General features: G+C 30.6%; 1 protein-coding gene across 7 annotated transcripts in view; it reads right to left on the bottom strand.

Annotated features, from left to right (window-relative positions):
• The window catches only part of LOC148227172 (uncharacterized), a 252,069-nt gene that overhangs the window by 170,361 nt on the left and 60,536 nt on the right, over positions 1–21,172 (bottom strand). For 5 of the 7 annotated variants that reach the window (XR_015812021.1, XM_088202495.1, XM_088202496.1 and 2 more), the window contains one exon: positions 17,093–18,240. Coding sequence is in view for 6 of the 7 variants with exons in the window: in XM_088202495.1 (XP_088058621.1) it covers positions 17,093–18,240 (1,148 nt within the window). In the remaining variant the exon portion in view is untranslated. Of the gene's footprint in view, positions 1–17,092; positions 18,241–19,801; positions 20,046–20,214; positions 20,565–20,817; positions 21,011–21,172 lie in introns of all 7 variants that reach the window. The other 2 variants (XM_088202500.1, XM_088202499.1) reach the window with 1 other exon arrangement.

The raw sequence follows: 21,172 nt of genomic DNA, 5'->3' as shown, positions 1-21,172 counted from the left end.
ATATGAATCTATTAACTTAATCTTAGATAAAAAAATCTTAGTGAAATACTTTTTTTAATAGTGAAGCTTACAATAAAATTAACTAATACGGTAATTTTTCACCATTCACAAGAGTTTTTCCACAAAATATAAAAAATAAGCAAGTAATTTTAAGCCGATATCTTGTTTTATTAAAGATTAACCGTTTTTTTAATAAATATTGTCACACAATAACTATTTATATTTATGCGAATAAATTGATTACAAAAAAAATATTTTTAATGAGGTAATAACTCAAAAACCGTGAGCATATACTTAATTAAATTTAAAACTACTCAGTCAAACAAAGGTGTACACTGTATACCAACTTCACCTGTCAAACACAAACCTACACAAATTTGTACAGTAAATTATTATTCCTACCGATACCTCTGTGAAATAAAACAACGCCTAAAGATCAATATCAGCCGCTTAACAAACATCCAATGGCGTTATTTATCTAACTATGGATCCTGTTTTTTCTTCATTGTTTATTTATTTTAACACACACTTAAACTTATATTATATACGTATGTGTATCGAGGCATCGTATATTCAACTTTGACCTAAGTTTTTTTAACACTACTGTCAAAAACGCCTACATGCATAGGTTTACAACCGTATCGTTTAACGCACACCTCTTTGGCCAAAAAATCTCGAAGGAGAGTTCATACAAAAAAGACACACATACAAGAAAAACCCACCATCATGAGGCTTCAATTCTTCACGGTCTGCTGACCAACAACATTACATATTGTTGTTAATAATAAGACGCGATAATGTCCATTCGATACGCGGTTAAGCAGGGTGTAGTGAAGTCGGACGTTTTGACAGGTTGGAAATTTTCGGGCGTCCCCGGGGGGTGATTTTGAAGATGAAGAAAAAAAATAAGGGGTATAATTTGATACTTTGATTAGTGTAATTATTTATTTTGTTTGCGAATCCATTTGGTGTTATTAATCATTATATATATAATTATTTTTAGACAACTAATTAACTGCGTTTAATAAACTTCTACATTCGATTATAATTACACTATTAACTTGATACGTATGACATTGATATTGTCAACAAACAACATTATATATTATATATTTAACCCACATCATTTGAATGCTCTCTATTAATTAAGACTAAAAAAACACTGCCTACAGAATATATTAATATACAATAATCATAAATTTAAATAGCTATTATTGTTTTATGATAATATCTTATTATGTAAATAAGTATTAAAAACTAAAACTTTTTTTACAAGTCCAGTCAAGTCCTCATAAATTGATTAGATATAATTGAATCCAATTCCAGGATATTTATGACATAGAACGGTTTCTTATTTCAGTATACTTCACATCAAATTTTATCCGTTTGTCTGACTCCTAAATTATATAGTACGCAAATGATTTTTTTATTGTTTTGTGGCTACGATCTATTTACCAAGCGACACGTGGCTCTAAAAACTGGTCACGTGCTCGTCAGGTTTTCTGTCACTTATCCACTTCCTTGAGGAATGCGGTCGAGCCTCGGTATCTCCGCGTCGAAATTCAACCAGCAGAACGGATTGTAAAAATAAAAAAGGCTTTAGTTTATTTGAATAGGCCGACGATCACCAATTCACAAATTATAGCCCTTATTTCCCTCTTCATGGTCGCGTCATAAAGTCTGCGGTCAATAAAATAGCAAAACGCCGAGCGATAAACTGAGACGTCATACCGGTGATTGAAATTCCGGTCCCATAAATCAATCTGAGCTTCTTATTTGCAAGCTTTTATTATACCTCCAAGAAGCGTTTCTTAATTACGCTTAGGAATTATTAAGTGATGCCTACGATGATAATTAGTTTATTATTGTAACGCTAAACATACTTTTCCCGTTAATTGCAATGCTTCAAAAAACATTTCCTTAAAGTAACGGTTAATCTAATGTATTTTTATTTGTCTATTTCAAAACATCTCAAATAACATTAGGCAAATAATTAAAAGGAATATGCATTCGTAAGGTTTTATTAGATTCCAGTTAGTTATGACAAATGTTACATAACTATAAAAATTACTATTAATAAATAATTATTTTCAATACAAATTTAAATGCAGAGAATTAATGTCGAGGTGATTCTAGATAATTAAAGTGGTGCTATTTCAAAAAGTAGGCTATAAACAAAAGCACTTTACTAAAAAAACTACGTCCTGGTTGTAAAAAAATGCATAGCAAGCTTTTAAGAATGTATGTATTACAAACCATACATTCTCAGATTAACCAGAGTATAAATGTTGTTAATATGAATAAAATATCATTCGTTTTTTCTAATCAATTATTTTTATCTGCAAAATTGCTAGTTTTATGTATATTTTTTACTACTGAAAATTAATATTGTTTATATTATATGTTAAATTACATATATAAAAAAATATTTTTTAGCTTTTTTATGAGTATATAAAGTTAAAGATAGTATTCAAATAGCTGCAATAGATTACTCAATATTTTCTTACATTTTTTTTATTCTAGCGATGCAGACACAAAGTATTTCACACAATGAAAGAGAGATTCCGTGACAAACAATTGAGTTAATTAATAGAAATATTGCAAAGACTACCTAATAGCTTATACGTCCCGAGGCTTAATTATCCATAAGTACCGCTGAAAATATACTCTTTTTTCGAAAGGATGCGCGATATACAATACGTTCTACCCTGCGCATAACACTATTGTTATTCTACTCTTGGTTACTGATCGCCGGAGTGTCCATCTGGGCAATTTCTCTTTTAAGAATTCTTAGACACATCATTTTTAGTGAATTTGTCTAAGAAGCGATGGAATTGCCCCTAAACATTCTCATTCGCGATTTGCCAAAGCTGTCTCTTACCAGCAATATAAAATTATTGGTCACAGAGGTAGAGACGCCACGATAAGCACAATGCAGATAGTACACTGCACTGAAATGACAGATTCCAGCTGCTCCACGAAATCACAACCGATAATAATATAACTTTACACGCCACCGGAGACTCCCTGCCATTTCAACTTCCCTGTCTGATAGCAAAATCAATATTTCTCTATATATGTGGTAATTTATAAATTAAACTGTTCCGCGAAATCACGGACGATATTAATTCAACTCGATTCGCCAGAAAATAATCAAATCCCAAGACCTGCCATTTTAACTACGCCATCTGATCTATATTTCTCTATATATGTGGTTATTTACATAGCTGTTATCAGTATTTCCAAAGTCAATTTTAGCTGCTAAACCACACCTCTTCGGCCTCAAACCTCAAAATATTGAAACAATACATTTTAGTCGTCTTATTTTTTCTATGTATCGAATTAAAGAAATATTAACTACCATAGTCGGTAACATATACCCAAAATACCTGGATTCGATTCCCATATGAATATTTTGTTTATATTTCCATTATGATTATTATATATTTATAATTTTAATCAATCATCATAAATTGGGTTTTTTAGATTTTTTTTATTTACGTAATTCCGCATGAGCAACAAAAAAATAATTTTGCGGTTACAATTTGCTACATTAAAATTATAAATGTAATACGTATACATTTAGAATACTATAATAAGTAAACTTAAAAGATTTATAATTAAATTTTGAAAGGGCAAATAAGCAAAATAAGAAGCTTGGTAAATGAAAACAAAAATAACAATTATATAATGTTTTACTTTAACTAAGTTGCATGAATTCATTAATTTTTTTTTTTTTGCAAATATTCTTAGTTGATCTTGGTAAATCATTACAGGTTTTAAATGCGATATATTTTTAGGAATTTGTTCCAAACTTTACTGAAAATGCTTGAGGGATGTGTAAATCATCGGCAGATTTAATTTCATAAGTATGTAGCTGTTTTTTGAATTTTAATTTAGGCCAGGAAAAATGTTTTTTTCCTGGCCTAAATTAAAATATTGTGACTACCTACAGGATAAATGGTTGCTGCCAAATACGAATGTTTTGACATGTACTAACACCGAGGATTATACTTTAGCAAATATGTGGTCGCCGCTTCTCAATACGAGATTAGTAACTATTTCTACAGTTGAATGCTACAAGATACATGAAAGAAACACTCCGATCCTTCTCCCGTCGCTTCGTCAGAGTAGCTAACTAAAATCAACCCCCACACTACGATTTTTTAATTGTCTTATGCAGACATTCGATTTAAATATTAGAAAGTAATAAATAGTCCTTTTCTGGATTGAATCCTCGCATTGACCAGACGATGAAGAACTGGAAGAATAATGCACGCCAAAATCGTCAAGGTTTCGTATTGGTATATAAGCTCAAACACGGCGTACTTATTTCACTTCCGCTATGAATGAATTTTACCACTTCGCTTCTGACTTGGAATAAACAAGAGTTCAGCCGAGCTCATATTAAGCAAAGCTCGACCATAATGATACTTAAAAGCCCGAGAAAGCTTTTATCTACTTCCATTTCAAAATAGTCCATATAAATAGTAACTGCAGTTTGAAGAGTTCAACGAGATCTTTTGGATGGCGTAAACTATGGTAAGAATACACGGTATACTCATATTTAAAATAATCAATTATATAACTAAAATCTGTACATCTATAAAATAAAAAAGTAAGCGTGTGCACCGCAAGCTAAGCACATATAGTAAACATATATATAGTATAATGTGATTTTTTTATGCTAAAATCTCAAATTTTAAGCCATAGAGTTTGAACATGACTCATTTCTGGAATAAAGAAACATCTAGAAATGTTAGTCGGTAGTAGGAATTATAATATTATATCTAGTATGCATATTATATTTCTATAAGTACTAGATAATGCTTTCTAAATCATACTATTTAATGCATAAATAATATAAAATACTGTGCATATAAATGAGCATAAATTTTGCATTTATGCACTTTTTTAAAATACTTGTATTGTCCTGTGCAATTTCACACGGTGACAACATTTTCTAAACGACCCAATTTCCACGTCATATTTCCATCGATTTTTCTCACTGCACACAATTTTATTCGCTCGCGCTTTTAATAATAATAATGATGCATTTTGCATACGACCGCAACGTGATCGAACACTCGAAGGTTCGAGGCGAAATTTATTTTGCATTCTTTCGCAGAGTCTCATATGTCACAGCGTGAGTCTTTAAATGTGCTTAAGTTATAAAGGGATTAAATGACACGGCGAAGATCTTAGTCGGATGATAAAATTCGATTCTGGACTATACTCTTACGTACTCGCGTTCGAGTTCTTGGAATGCTTTGGAATTGCAAAGTGGTATTCATTGTTTCAAAAATTATCGTATGTGATATTATTCCCGCGGGGTCAAAACCACTTGCCATCTCGATGGTTATTGTGAGACCCTTTATGTGTTGCATAATGTTTACTTTTATTGTCTGTGGGTGAAATTTTGATTATATATTACGTTATTATAAATTCGGTTTGTTCATTCTGAAGCGACTACACAAAGCGACGATCAGAATATTGAACGAGTCTTTTACACGAGGGAGAATTCTGAGAAGTTGCGTATCAAAAATTTATGAATATCTTGGAGTGGATTAAAACGAATGTTACAAATGTACATGTTTGGAAATCGAACATAAATTGACAAGTAACTGATGACAAAAACATAAAATATGTGCATGAATTTTGATATTGCATTAAAATTCACTACTAAAGTTAAGACTAACACTATGTGTTTAAACCACTTTAAAATATTATCAAACTAAAAATACGATCAACTAACTTTAAAAAAAAAAAATTTAAGAAATCAAACACACATTTTCACTGAATGTCTATTGTTAAATGATTGCTTATAATTTTCATTGAGAATCTTTAACTTTCTGAGCATCGAATTTTCAATGATTTAATCTCACCGTATAAAGTTTTAAGAAATAAAATATCAAAAATAAACAATATACAAGATTTTAATAATCAACAAATTCCTACCAAATTCAATTTACTACACTAGATCTCTCAAAAACTCAGAAATGTATGAAAAATATATTATATTATATTATAGTTAAAGATATATATGGAAGCAGTTAAATCAAAATTAGTTATTAAACCGTAATAAATAATTACATTTACTGCTAATTTACTTCCTTATGGTAAACACTTATTATTTAATGATATATTTTAACAATCTAATTAAATAAATAATAAAACGTAAATTTACATGAAATACTTAAATGCTGCCTCAACAATAAAAAACTCACACAACAATAGACCAATGGCGTAATGAGACACATTCACACATTATTTTGGCATGTGCATAAAGCCGTTTGTGTCGTTTAACTTATACAACTTAAACGTTCGTTCCTCTACCGCATTTTGATTAAAGGTACACAATTAGCTCTTAAACATTACTACATTATGTAACGACTATTACAAGTTGACATTTAACCTCTATTCACATACGTTAATTCCCACGCTCGTTTTCTTCTCCGGCTAAGCTAAATGGCGCATTTTAAAAATTTAATATCATGAATAAGTATATTTAATAAGTCCCTTTCATTTATGTCTTAATTTAGTATTCAGTTACAATGAAAGAAAAAAAAGGTATCTTCTTATTGTTGTGTAAAACGTTTTATGTTACTCGGACGTCTTAAAAGGAATTGCAATCGCATAAAACCTTTCAATACGCATTACAATGTATCATATGGAAGATTTAAATACATATATATTTACCTTCTTCAATATTTTACAACATAATTAAATATAACAGTACAACGTTTATCTTAGAATAAGGCCAATTTTCTCGACTTCCATCGAGATGCTAAACGAGAAATAATCGCCGACAACTCGGACAACACCTTTCATGGTAATATAGTAATACAATAAATTTCAATTAGCTTTTTATTCGGGCCTATTTCCAATTCAGTATGTGAATGCAACAACGTGGGTCGGTAAAAAATGACCAACAGACAATCACTTGTAACTCTAATTTAGTCCGTGAGTTAACATTTAACAGCCGCTTAAATAGTCAACCACAAACTAAGATTTCTGAGAACGCAAGACGACCAGTACTCGTTTGCAAGGGTAATAATAATTGGCATTGCCGAGCGAAATCTCAAAGTGGTAATTATGACCATAGAAGAAGTCACTCTGTGGGTTTGATGGTAACACATTTTCGCCTAATTACACCGCCTTCCGGTCTAGTTACCAGTGTTTGAATTACACGTTTCGATTGTGATGTGTAAGAAGAACTGGAGGCTTTATAATACGCGTAATCAATTGATAGTTACTTTTGACGATCATAGTATATTTTTATGTTTAATGAAACATTATTAATATCTATTATATTGAAAGATCTATATAATGTAACAATGTATTGTAAATTATCAATCTCTAATAACTTTAACACTATGTGAAACTGCTAAGTGACCAATATAATAAAAAAGTATTATATTATATTTGTATGTGAATAGTTAAATTAAATGATAGCATTTATAAAAACAGTATATGTTTACTTTCAATACATACACACGTACGAATAAAAACTTGCACTAATTGCCACAAAGATATAATATGTTTAATGAATTAGTCCCAATAGATTTTATTTTTTTCATTTATATCGTATTTTTTTGGAAAAATCATAGTTTTACAATATGTTTGCTTTGATAAAATATTTGAAAAATATTATGATTATATTATTATTCTAAAACGTATGATCTATAATCAACTTTTATGTTCTAGAATGTTTTAATAGGTCATAGAATCTGTATTTTTAATATTATTATTATTAATATGTATAATGTGTTATGCTATAATAAGCTATAGGTTACAACATAAGTGTTATTTTGCTGGGATTACACCCAAAAAAAATAATATAAAATGAATTAAACAATAATAAAAATTAATTAAAAATTAGCAAATAATTTACGTATAAATCAACCGATTTACTATTTGGGGCAAAAAATGTATTCACGATTATTTTCAGCATTATAATGCGCACAAATGTTATACTTAAACATAAAATTGAATTGAAAATTAACAAAAAATAAATATGTTAGCAGAAGATTAATTACAGTAGTAAAATTTATTTGTTGATTTTTACACTAACCTAAAATAATATTTTTATAATTAATCATTGCAATGAAAAAATATTTTTAGATGGAATTTTTTATCGTTATTTTGATACATAAAATCTTAATTTTTCTGTTTCTAAAAATCATAAATATAATCTAGTAATAAAATCGACAAAATCAAAAATAATTGAACGTGATTGCAAAAAAAACGCAGAAATGAATATTTTAATTTAAAAAATACAGAGCAGAAATTTCCCTTTTTACTTAACATAATAAATTAATATTAACCTTAATCTTAGCTTAAATTAATTTAAAAAAAAAAAGAAAGAAAAGCATAATGATACGTTATACGTTATATTATTATATTATTAATAATGTGTCACCAATGTTTTTAACCAATTTATGCAGAAACTTTAATTAAATAAAAATTCCCAAAAGTTTAATTCAGTCAACTCATGGTCTTTTTGCGATATACCAGTGAGTGAATTACCGAGTATTACTTCAATATCTACTGCTGAGAATAAAAATAGAATTCATATTTATTCACTGTGGACTTTCAAAGCTAGGAGGAAAAGCTGACTTTCGAGCTTTATTGATATTTCAAGTTGTAAACTTCATTGAGCGGCTTTTATTTATTAAAAGGAAAGGAAATTATAAAAAGCATAACCTTAACCATAAGAGATATTTCATTAGGTTGAAAATAATTCAAAAATCTTATCTGATTCTCTTCCAGATATTTGAACCATGAATCAAATAAAAAAAATGATAATCATCTCATAACAACCCATTTATACTCCAAGTCAGTATGACCGATGGATGCTCATATAACACAGAACATCTTCATACATCCAAGAAGATTTCAATGAGGTCATTAACGCCATACGCACACACACACACTCACCTAGGTTTGCATACATTATATTCTACTTAAGTACAGCCATTCGCTAAGAACTAAGCACGTATTCCCGCAAAAGCGATGCAATCGAATGCACTTATTAATAAACATGTCGTGGTACGCACGGCTGCAGATTTGCATTTAGCAAACGTGAGCAAAAACAATGACTACCAAATAACACTTATCGGCGTGTGTATACACGGTGTAGCCAACGTGCTCGACAAATATGATGATGATCGGATGCCTTGCTTCTCCGACGACGAACGCTGAGGGCACGCATTAGTCGAACGTTCGTTAGAAGAAATATAAATTCGATAGGGACGCTACGTGAATGCCAAGTCGATAAAACGATACGACAATGTACGTGAAAAACTGTGGTATTTTTTTTTTCAATATACAACGTCAACAGTTTTTTTATAAAATTCAAATAAAAAACCTGAGATGGCCGAAAAGCTAGTTAAATGAGTGTCGCATCAATTAGGCAATAAAAATATAAGAAATCGAATTTCTGCTTGCGATTCGTTATTTAAACGCAATGAATTGTTTCTCAAACAAATTATCAGTGGCGTTCAAAAGTGAATTCATCACATTATTAAAAAATATCATAATGAGCCAGAAAGGTATAGTGTACTACGAACTACTGACACCTAAATAAACCTTCGATTCCACTAAGTACTACACACATTTGACCAAACTGAAAGAAGCAATCGGAAAAAAGGTAAAGTTGGCCAATAAAAAGACACTGTTTCAACATGTAATTTGTTTAGCTTTAAAGCTTTTGAGAACTCTAATGGTGTAATATTTCTGATAATCACATAGATCAGTTTTTTTTAGTAAAAATGAACCAATTATCTACTAGAAAGAAGAAAAAGTATTTAATGATACTAAGAAATGTTACAACCTACTATTTTAATTTATTGAACGAAAAACGAAGGTCTTTATATAATAGATTCTGTAATTATATTCACTACGCCCAAAACCACAGCTTTACAAAATAAGCTTGATTATTAATAAATATAACAATAAGATATATAAACAACACGTAAATTACGTTTATTAATTTTTATTTTATATATTTATTAAAATAATAATTATTTTAATGAACACAAAAAAATGAATCGGCTTGACATTTAAGTGTAAACGTTCTTGAGTAAGACCCTTCAAACACGACCGCTTTTCATTTTTAATTAGACTTTAATTTTACGTTGTTAAATTCGTTGCATGAAATAAAAACAGAACTGTGATATTTTTGTCAGAAATATGAGGTAATTCTAAGTACTTGAATCAGAAAACTCTTAACTTTCCTCTAATTAAAAAAGTCAATGGAAAAGTGATTTGGTTGCATAAAGATTGCAAATCAAGTAGTACTGCTCTGTATATATTTTTTAAATATGCGTTATAATCAGGGCTGTGGAGTCGGAGTCGGAGTCGGAGTTGGAGTCGTGGAGTCGTGGTGTTTTGGCCGGAGTTGGAGTCGGAGTCGGAGTCGTGAAAAATGAGTGACTCCGAGCATTTTTTTAAATTATGAAATTTATTAATTTTTAATTGTGTAATAATGAATGTGTATAGCGTATGAATATTAAACGCGTAGAAAAACACCAAAAATACCTGATAAAATTAAACTTTTTTGAGTCGGAGTCGAAGTCGGAGTCGGAGTCGGAGTGGAGTCGTGTTGTTGGTAAATATCGGAATCGGAGTCGGAGTCGGAGTCGTGGTTTTTTTTAACGACTCCACAGCCCTGGTTATAATTTACACATATTTTTTCAGTATCAAAAATAAAATAAGATATACATAATTATTAAAACAGTTATATTTTAATTTAAATGTAAAACACAAAAGTCGGTCAGAAAATTTCAACAATCATTTGCTGCATCGCTTACTGTATTTACGACTAACCCGAATGGGTAATTTTTATTATAAATAAAACATTGCATAGTTTCTCCTTAGGAAATACACAACTTATTTCATTATTAGCTTAATTTGAATGTGTATTCAATAAAAAGTCAGCACTTCTAAATTTTACTCAGTTGCACTTTAAGACCCTCAAGAATATATGGTTACCTATTTAAATTTTTATACTACTCTTTGGGGACTTTGCAAAACTATGACACTTTCATCGTAAATACTTTCAAAATAATTGCCTTATACACTATGTACATATGTATGTAAACATAAAAATAATAGTAAAATAGTTAAACTGGAATAATAACAACTAAGCAATGCTAAATATAAACTGCAAGCTATACATACTTATATTATTTTTATATTTAATATGTAAAGTTATTATCGAAATTTTTTTTAAATATTGAAAGCCATCCCTTCCAAATTTTACTCAGTTGCTCTTTAGAGTCTTAAATAATAAATGTTTATTCCACATACATTTTGAAGACTTTGCAAAACTAAGACACCTTTCATCGTAAAATATTATATAAGAATTACTTTAAAATATTATATAAGAACTATGTATGTCTAACTACTAGTCTGAATATTTTTCATTAGATTTATTATGTACAGTACATTTTGATATTTTATTTTATTTTTTCTCAAAATATTCGGTAAATTTAATAAATAATTTTATTCTTTCGGCGTTAAATAAATATCTCGATCGAATCATATATTAATTTACGTGTAAAATTAATACCGGATATAAACAATTTTTATATAATAAACATCATTAAAGAGTTTAATTAAGCTATATTTATATTTATTGTAATGTTTTCATTATAATATGACAGGAAACTTTTTTTTACCCCAATAGGATAAACACAATCAGCAACTACTAAGCAGGGAGACACCTGGCTGAAATCAATCTGTTTTAATCATAAAATTCATCGGTGAAATTAGGAAAATCTAGCAAAACTTTATCTGTCTTGATCTATCAGAATTATTATTATAAAACATTTTCTAAAAACTGGATAGCACAATAAAAATGTTAAAATACTAGGGCGAATATTTCGTGAGCAATTTCAGAGCTTTCAGTTCTATCTTGATAATGGAATGTGACAAATCAATAAAACGTTTAAGCAACATTTTAGGCTATTATTATATTTAAAAGTCGCAATATAAAATATACCACGCACTGTAAATATTTTTAATCACGTTTCTTATATTTATATTGAAAACAAAAATTTAAGCAGTAAATTTTTACAATACTCTTAAATAAATTAATTTATAACATTAGAGTGATCTAAATTATTTCTATAAATATAAATCGTAATAATGATAGAAACCACGAAGTGTCTCGAAAAAAAATATCCTTTCAATATTTTTTATAACGGAAAAGTAGTAAACCCAATAAACAAGTAATTTATAGCGTAATGAAAACTATTAAAATTAAATAATATATATATTTTTATTTAAAGTAAAATAGTTATATTAAAAATATGATAAAATCTAAAGAATAATAGCTAACCATAACAACTCGATTAAAAATCCTCCTGAGGTCAGGCATAGAATTGATTACTATCTATTTTTCGCACCTCGGGCGATAATCGTACTCTCATTATTTTCACCCATTGTTGTGTCGGAGCAATTTCTCTTCTCGCCAGAGATCTATCAGCGTCCGAACACAAGCGCGATTCTAAATCATCTCAGAGTGTCATCTCGTCCTGGAGGTCAACATTGAAGGTCTCGCGCCACAAAGAGGTGTGCTGCACAAATGGATCGGAATTCTCACTTTAACAATAAAGTATAAATCGTCGTTTTTTATTCTGTTATTATTGTTCCGAGCGCGAGGATTGGCCTGTGCGGTTTTTTATTATGTAACGAAATCGTGAATGGAGAGAGATTTTTGCATTATTTTTGCGAAACGACCGCTCGTTACGATGATCGAGCGCAGTATCTTCAAGCGCATCAGCCATGTTCAAAAGGTTAATTTTTATATGGATAATGTGTGTGTACACAAAAAAAATGGGATGTTTTGTTTAAGATGCAATAAAAGAGTTTAAGGTTGAGCGCCTAAAATATTTATTATACAAGTATTTTGTCTTACTGAAAATTAATAAAAATATTTAATATAGTTTCGCAAAATACCATTCTCAGCAAATCATTGAAAATTGAACTACATTCGGTACAACTGTTAAATTGCAAATTATAAATAATCAAAACTTTATTCAAAGTTCCGTATTTCTCCATTCTTGCATTGCATTATTGCAGAACTGTTATAATATCGCTTTTATTATTTTTTTCACAACCATGATACCGCATTTGAGACTGCTCTTCCGTCCAATTACACCGAAATTTATATAATGACCTCTCACCGAGGCGTGCAAATAAAAAAAACGTATTACATATCGCATACAATAGCAATACAATACATAATACATTGAGAATCGAATGTCATCGTCGCTGAACAGCGACCTTTATTTTATTATCCCAAGAAAAATCATGATAAATTTTGAGTGATTCTAATCTCTTTTATATTATATAAACTGTTATCTTGAGTCGTAATAATATTTTATATATATATATGAAAAGCCTTCAAATTGTTTTAATATTATTCTGTATAATAAAAAAATAATGCAAATAAATGTAAATTTGGTTGCAGTATAATAATGTATTTATTATAATTAAAAAATTACTTATATGATTTAATTTCAGTTTCATAATAATTATTCAAGGAAGAAATGTTTACAATAACTAGTATTTTGCCATACTTTTTAAATAAAGATAAAATTTTACCAAAGTCCTAATTAAAATGGAAATTATCTAATGCCCAATGGCGAGATTTGGCCATGGTTTTAAAATAATAGGAGATCTAAGAACTCACTTGAACACATGAATGCACTTTTTATTTGAAGCCATATTTTTCAGTCTTTCATCTTTAACTTCTTTTGCTTATTTTATTTTTTAAAAGTGTATTTATACAACTTTTATATTTATTAAATTGTGCAATTAAAAGCACCGCTTCTCATAATCCTTAAAATTTTGGATTTTCGTGCTTTCAATCCCTCATTTAAGGGTATATTTACATTGTTTTTGAGTATTTTAATTTACTGTTGGATCACGTAATGAAATTATTTATGATAAATATAATGCTAATTCGGCCATAATTTGATTTAAGTAAAAATATCGATATTGCTGTGTATCATCAATTAGATTATTACAAGACAAATCTTCCAGACTATCTGCTATAATGAATCATCAATTAAAAAATGTTAAAATGGATCTAATAAGTCGGATTAAGGGTGAAAATAAGTATTGTTAATAAGGATCGAGAGATACGACAAATGTGCTTACGAGATATGCGTAAAAAGCCATGAATATCACCAATTAGTATTTTCAAAGACAACCTTTGTATGTGGCTTGAATAATCGTATACCTGAGGAAAAATCATTATTGAATAAATAAATAAATAAATTAATGCGTTAGCTGAACTGTTTTAGATTGAGAAAAAGTGACGCTCTTTGATAAAAGTAAAATAATATTTAAACGGTTTAGATAGGATGCATTACATTTGTTGTCAATGTGGCAAGGAGTTATCAATATGTACCTATGTGAAATCTAAAGAACCAAATGATCTAGGGTATTTTTTATATATTGCGTAATGGAAGGTATACATTTCAACAACCAAGTAGTGAAGGCGTTGGATTATAAAACCGTCCTGGATTTTTTTTTCATCCATTCTATAGACGAGTATGGCGGCTTAAATTTGGACTAAAATTTCAACTTGTCATCGGGCAAATATAAACTGTATTGTTTTTTTTTTTGTGAATTTGTTGGATGAGAATAAAAAAATAAAATAAAATATTTGTTTGTTCAAATATACTATATACCCTTTTTATGAAAGCTTCATATGATGTATATAAAGAGTCGAATGTCTTTTGATGACCTTTCGGTCGGCGGCATTGTGTGGCGTGTAATTTGCCGAAGCGAGAAGAATCGATCTCGAGCGCGTTCGTAGTCGTCGTGTTTATTTTTCGATATTTTTTCATTACGATTATGCACGTGCCAATAAAGGGGTACCGTGTGGCACAATAACGACCCGAAAGTGGTCGGGCATTGTTCGGAAATGGTCCGTTATTATCGCGCCGGTTCGAATACTGGTTCCCTTCCTTGGTGGATGAATACGTCTACTCGATGGCATCGTCGTGGAATTCCTGACGATGACGCCCAGTGCGAGATGATGTATGCTGTCGTGTCGCCCAAACTGATAATTAGGCGCCCACAACGGCTCATTACGACAGAACAATGCCGGCAATGAGCACGCGGCCCGAATGTCAAATCGCGCGCAAAAAGCTCAGCTCTCAAAGAACTTTCGGCTGAAAGCTAGCCCGGAAATGTCTTTGAAAATTTTAGATGTTTTTACAACATTGTATATGTTTCTACTTATGATACTTTTTTTACTAAAATAGTAAAATTATTAATTTGAAAAATATCAGTTGATTGAAATAACATATTAATAAATATTCATACAATATCTTTTAAATACTTTTATCTGACTTTAGAAGAAAACTCTCCAGGTTAAACTCTAAACGTATGGATAATATTAATTATAAAAACGCGGTAATGATAGTATTATATATATAATAAAAAGCATGGGAAGCTTTTTATATTTCACATGTGTGATGGGTTTGGTTATAACTGATTTTATTTATCACTAGCTTTTTATACCCGTTTTTAAAGACAAAAAGTTGTGTAGTATTAATTTATAAGATGTGTAAATTTCACATTATATATACATATGAAAATAGAATTATTTATAAAAAATAAATTCTATGTTTTAAATAACACACAATTACATGAACTCGTTTATATAATATATATGCATGTTTATTTATTTATATTGCATAATATCTATAATGAATTTTACTTCATAAGCGATCTGATATAAATCACATGAGAAGCTTATAAACGTACTTAATTACCATAATTTCGCAATCTAAATTGTCGAATAATACAAACGACACTGTATTTCAGGTCACAAAATTTACATTTACACGACACTGTCGTCTCGAAGCGATAAATCCAAGCTAACATATTCTAATTAGTCAGAGGACGCACCTAGGGTGAGATAAAAAAATGCGATCGGTTCTAGATAGCCATCAATGCGCTGATGTAATGATTAATCATAATAGATTAACGATAATATCGGTATAACACTACCTTGTTATTAACATAAAATACATCTGGAAGGTAAAAAATGCTCACTAGTGATCGATTTTCGTAAATGATTACACTGTCATTAATTATTGACACGCGAATTTGTATCGAGGACGAAACAATACAAAGAATGCATTCGTAATGTGTTTCCGATACATAAATTCATGGGCTACAACAATAACAACAACAATGAGACCGTACAGTGTGAATGACACGAAAAAGATCTACGTTAACTTATGGAATTGTTTCATCGAAACGTTATGTGGAATTACAGTAGGGAGTTCCTGATCATATTTTTTTATCATATATTTTGTCAATACTTATATTATTTTTAATTATGTTATAATATATTTTTAAAAAATAAGTTTTATTTGACTTGCTCACTTCTGTATTTTGTCAAAAGTCGGAATGAAATGTGTGTTCAAGATACATATAGTATATTTTTTTACATTTCATTTATGAAATCCATCATAAAACATGTCATTATCATTATCTTATAAACAAAACCATTTGCTAGATTGATATGAACGTCTTAAAAATCTGATTATTTTATGCTCGACATTGAACTTTTAAAAGTTATATTTAAAAATGTTTATGTATAATTTTCTCTAGCTTGTAATAAAATTCATATTTAATTCCATCGAGCTTTCCCATATTTATTGACTCGATACATCGATCAAATCACCTATTACGGTGCCATTAAACGAAATACAATCAAAAGCGACAACCCTGCGACATGTCAGGATGGATGACCAGTTGTCACATTATAAAGTCGCGTTTTAGTAGTGAGCAATAGGCGCACACGTGACTGCCGAGTCACAATCTACCCACTCGTTCAAGTCCCCGAGCGGTCCAATTACCATTGAATTAGCGACAACAATGGTCCCATACAAGCCTCCTCGTGGACTATTGTGCCCATCTGAATAAAGCCTCATTTCCCAATATACTTTCACATTTTACTACACGACGACGCGCCGCCAGAAATCAATTAACACATATTCAGTGATATTCCCTCTAAACATACATTTTAAATAATAATAATGATAAAAACACTCACCGGTAATTCTAGATAGTCTGCGATGCTGTATTTAGCAGCTCCTCTTCTGATTTCCACCAAAGCAGCAAAATGCTCGTCGTTCTTCATCTTCTCCCTCAGCATAATCCTAGCCTTTGTATAGCCAGTCAAATAGTCGAAATACACATCCATTAAATCTCCGTTAATCAACTGATTCAACAATATTTTATTTTCGTCCTTCTCATCAAAGCTTTTGGTGTCACTCTCAGAAGAGTTCCTCCTATTCGGAAATAGCGTCGATGTATATTCATCATCAATTTTACTATCATTGAAAGACAAGCCACTACCGGATTTTAAACTCTTTTCAGAACTGCATCGCTTTATTTGAAACTCTTTTTCAGATTCCATCGATTGATTTTTAATGCATTCGTATAGATCTTCTATAGATTCATAAGGCGTAGCTGCGTTGCTTCTCTTATTAGAAATATCCTCTAAGCTTTCATATATACCATCTTCTGAAGCAGGAGCGCTCAAGATCCTAGAATCTGAACTGCTCCTCTTCACGCCGACAGCTACAGAATCGTATTCATTAAAAATATCATTCATAGACATATTCATAAATCGCTTATTTCGATCGTCTCCTGGCTTATCGATGAACTCCCATTGCAAATTTAATATGATACTTCCATTAACGTCATTTAACTTTGGTTTGTTGTTATTTGGTACTGCTGTCACAGGTAGTGAATTGAACGAGTTGATTTCGCTCTGCTTTTCAGCGTCAAAGTCTGATAATATAATCTTAGGCGTCAAGCTCGAGTATTTTTCTGAAGTCCCATCCACATCATCAACGTCGTTCAGTTCGTTCTTATCCCACAGGCATTGCTCGCTCTTGGACGTTTCTAAATCGCTCTGCTTCAGAAAACCCTCTTGAACCATCTCGTCGAGAATGCTCTTGTTCGCTTCTGGCTGGCATTCAGTCTCGTTGTCAGAGCCGCTCGAATCTGTCTGCTTTTGCGATATGTTCAATAGTCCTGCGTCCATGTAGCTCTGCAGTCTTTCGCACAACGACTTAGAAGCTTCGCTCACGCAATGAAGATGATAAAACAAAACGTGATACTCTCTTTTAGTCAATATTTCCGCTTTCAACAGCGGCTTCGCGTAAAGCTCAATAGCCGAACCGACAGTCGAAGCTGAAACAAATCAAAAATCGATATTAATTCAATGGCATTGTATTGTATTTTGCGTACATAAATTATATCTATCGCACGGTAGAAAGCAAACATTTGTGCCTGTCCCGCTGCATTTGCATATCCCAGTTAACAACTTCTTGAAAGATGACTAATGATTACTAACGGTTCATTGTTTTCTACCTACGCCCGATCGCAGAGTCCTTTGTTGATAATGAGCGCTGACACGGACCACATTGTGTTAGAGCTAGATGAACTTTATTTTTAAATAAATAACAGTTAAAAAATAAATTATTTCGTCATTAGCATTGTTTGGTTGACAATACGTAACCAAAGCAGATGAGTCGTCCCATTAAGTGAACATTATAAAAATATATATAAAACTTTGGCCAAAATGAATATATAATATATGTATCATATAAATGATTTATTCAAATATTACAAAAAAATATCTGTCAATGTTTTATGGTCTAAAAAGTTTATTAGTATAATCTTAACTGCAATAAATTTCAGTAGTATATAATTAAAGCAACAGTAATGTGATATCGTAGAAGCAGCGGGACAAACACTTTATATTGCTATATATTTCTGGTTCCCTCGACCTACAGGAGGATCTCAACTCTATATGGAAATGGGCTTGCTATAACCAATTGCCTTTCAGTGTAAAGAAATGTCACACAATTTCATTTTCAAGGTCGTTAACGCCGGCAAAATATTCATACCATCTAGGCGGATATTTTCTGAAAAGGTTTTCTTCAACTAAGGATTTGGGAGTGACTTTCGAAAAACGTTGGAAATTTAGCCAGCACATTGCAGAGACTCATAGCAAATCCTTAAAAATGCTCGGTTTTATCTTGAGAAATGCGCGTTACTTCAGGAATACTTTAGTATTGCGCACTCTTTATGATACTCTAGTCCGCAGCATACTAGAAACTAGCTCCATCATTTGGATCCCAGGCGTAATGAATCAATGTAATGAATTGAAGCTGGAAAAAGTACAACGTAAGTTTCTTCGATATTTATACTTGAAGGAATACGGGTATTATCCGTTCTTGTTTCCCAGTGCTTTTATTTTGGGAGCCCTGGGATACGTTTCTTTGTCGACTCGCAGAAGTGTTTATGTAATTAAACACTTCTGGAAATTGCTCAAGGGCATCGTAGACAATCCTTCAGTGCTCGAGCAGCTTCAAATGTGGGCTCCTGAAGGTGGATATAGTTCTCGGTCGCGTCCACTATTCTTGCCTGTTAAGTGTAGAACTGGAGCACTTGCCAACTCTTCTCTGGCCAAGGCCATTTATCTGCTCAATTCTGTCCATAGTAATATTGACATATTCTCTTGCACTTATGGAGTTTTGGTTCAATTCGTATGGGACAATGCACACCTGTTGAGGTGATTTGTGTCTGTTGTTTTGTCTTGTTTATATTTTTATGTATTATGATGTATTAGTACTTTTGACTATCGTGACGCATTAGGTTTGCCTGTCAGGTCACGATGGTTATAATTTTAATAAATAAATAAATAAAATAAATAAATAAATTTCAAACTATCTACATTAACTTTTACCTGTTGATAATTTTTAAATAATATATGTACATCTAACACAGCCTTGGAAAAAATATTATGGCACCGTTGCTTGGATTTTTCCCGACAGCATTATTCCGGACAGGAATTTTCCGGAATAATGTTGTCCGGATTAAAAATATCTGTTGTTGATATTTTGATTATTTTTATAACATTTTTTGTCTCGAGGGTGCAGCAGGCCGAAATTCACAGTTTTCAATAGTATTCTGCAACCACCATTCAGCAGCTATGGAATTTCACAATGCGTTAAATTCATTACTTAACTGTAGTCATCCCAGTACGTGGTTTCTTTTTAACGGGTTGCAGAGAAAACTTGCGTGTCACAGATTGACACGCGCCAATGCAAAATCAGGTCGTAAAGAAATACAAAATAAAAAATACGAAAGACTACATACCGCGGCTTTCAATGCTGTGTATTCAATTTAATATGAGCAGACTGCTGGTAAAATAAAATACTTGGTGAGATTAGCTAATAAGTAATAATAAAATAACTTACATATTCTTGTTTTGTGAATTTTCTTGTATTAATACTTTTAGAGTTTAATTTAATCTAGTTGTGTGCATTTTTTCATTGCTAACAAATTACTAAAATGATTAAATAATGTGTTATTTTTAATAATATACTTCCCTTATCCTTTAACGGTCGGATTTTTTTTACAAATAATACAAATATATTTTTAAACATATATAGCTTTTAGAAATATTCTTTCAAGTAAATATATGGATTGCGTTCCAAATCAAAGATCTATAAAAAGTAAAATAAATAATTTTGTTACTGCTGTAGTAATTCGCCTCATAACAATTTCACATTTTCATTGATATATTGAAATAATACCTATTTGTTTTATAATTTTAAATTTAGGCAAGACAATAGAAAGAAGTTGTTCGAAAAGTTGAAGTTGTTTTTTCACGAAATATATTGATTCACATTGGTTTTAATTCAAGTTGATTGCAACATTTAACTCCGTAGTTAAAAATTCAACAATCGAAATGTTTACCTTATTTTTTTTAATAAAATATATATCCGGATAAAAATATTTTTTTGTCCGCAAAAATCTTGTTCGGAATAATTTGTCCGCAAAATTTGTGTCCGGAATAAATGGTTTAAATCTCTCTAGCCACTTCATTTTCACATAGGTAATAAGATATTTTACTGACAATAAATATCTGTAAAACAACAAGTCATGGTTGCTGAAATGTTAACGTATATTAAAATACCGATCAAAACTATTTGTTAAAAATAGTTTATAAGATTTTAAAAGTTGTTTAATTATAAGATCAATGCTGTATTTTAAAACAAATAAAAGTTAAGCTTTCATAAAAAATCAAACGCACTTTTTAATATCATATTAT

The sequence above is a fragment of the Plectrocnemia conspersa genome, unplaced genomic scaffold, assembly GCF_051122295.1.
Source record: "Plectrocnemia conspersa isolate PC_06_02 unplaced genomic scaffold, ASM5112229v1 ptg000013l, whole genome shotgun sequence".
In the NCBI taxonomy this organism is placed as follows: domain Eukaryota; kingdom Metazoa; phylum Arthropoda; class Insecta; order Trichoptera; family Polycentropodidae; genus Plectrocnemia; species Plectrocnemia conspersa.
Note: the sequence above shows the minus strand (reverse complement) of the source record. Positions and strands in the feature narration are given on the sequence as shown.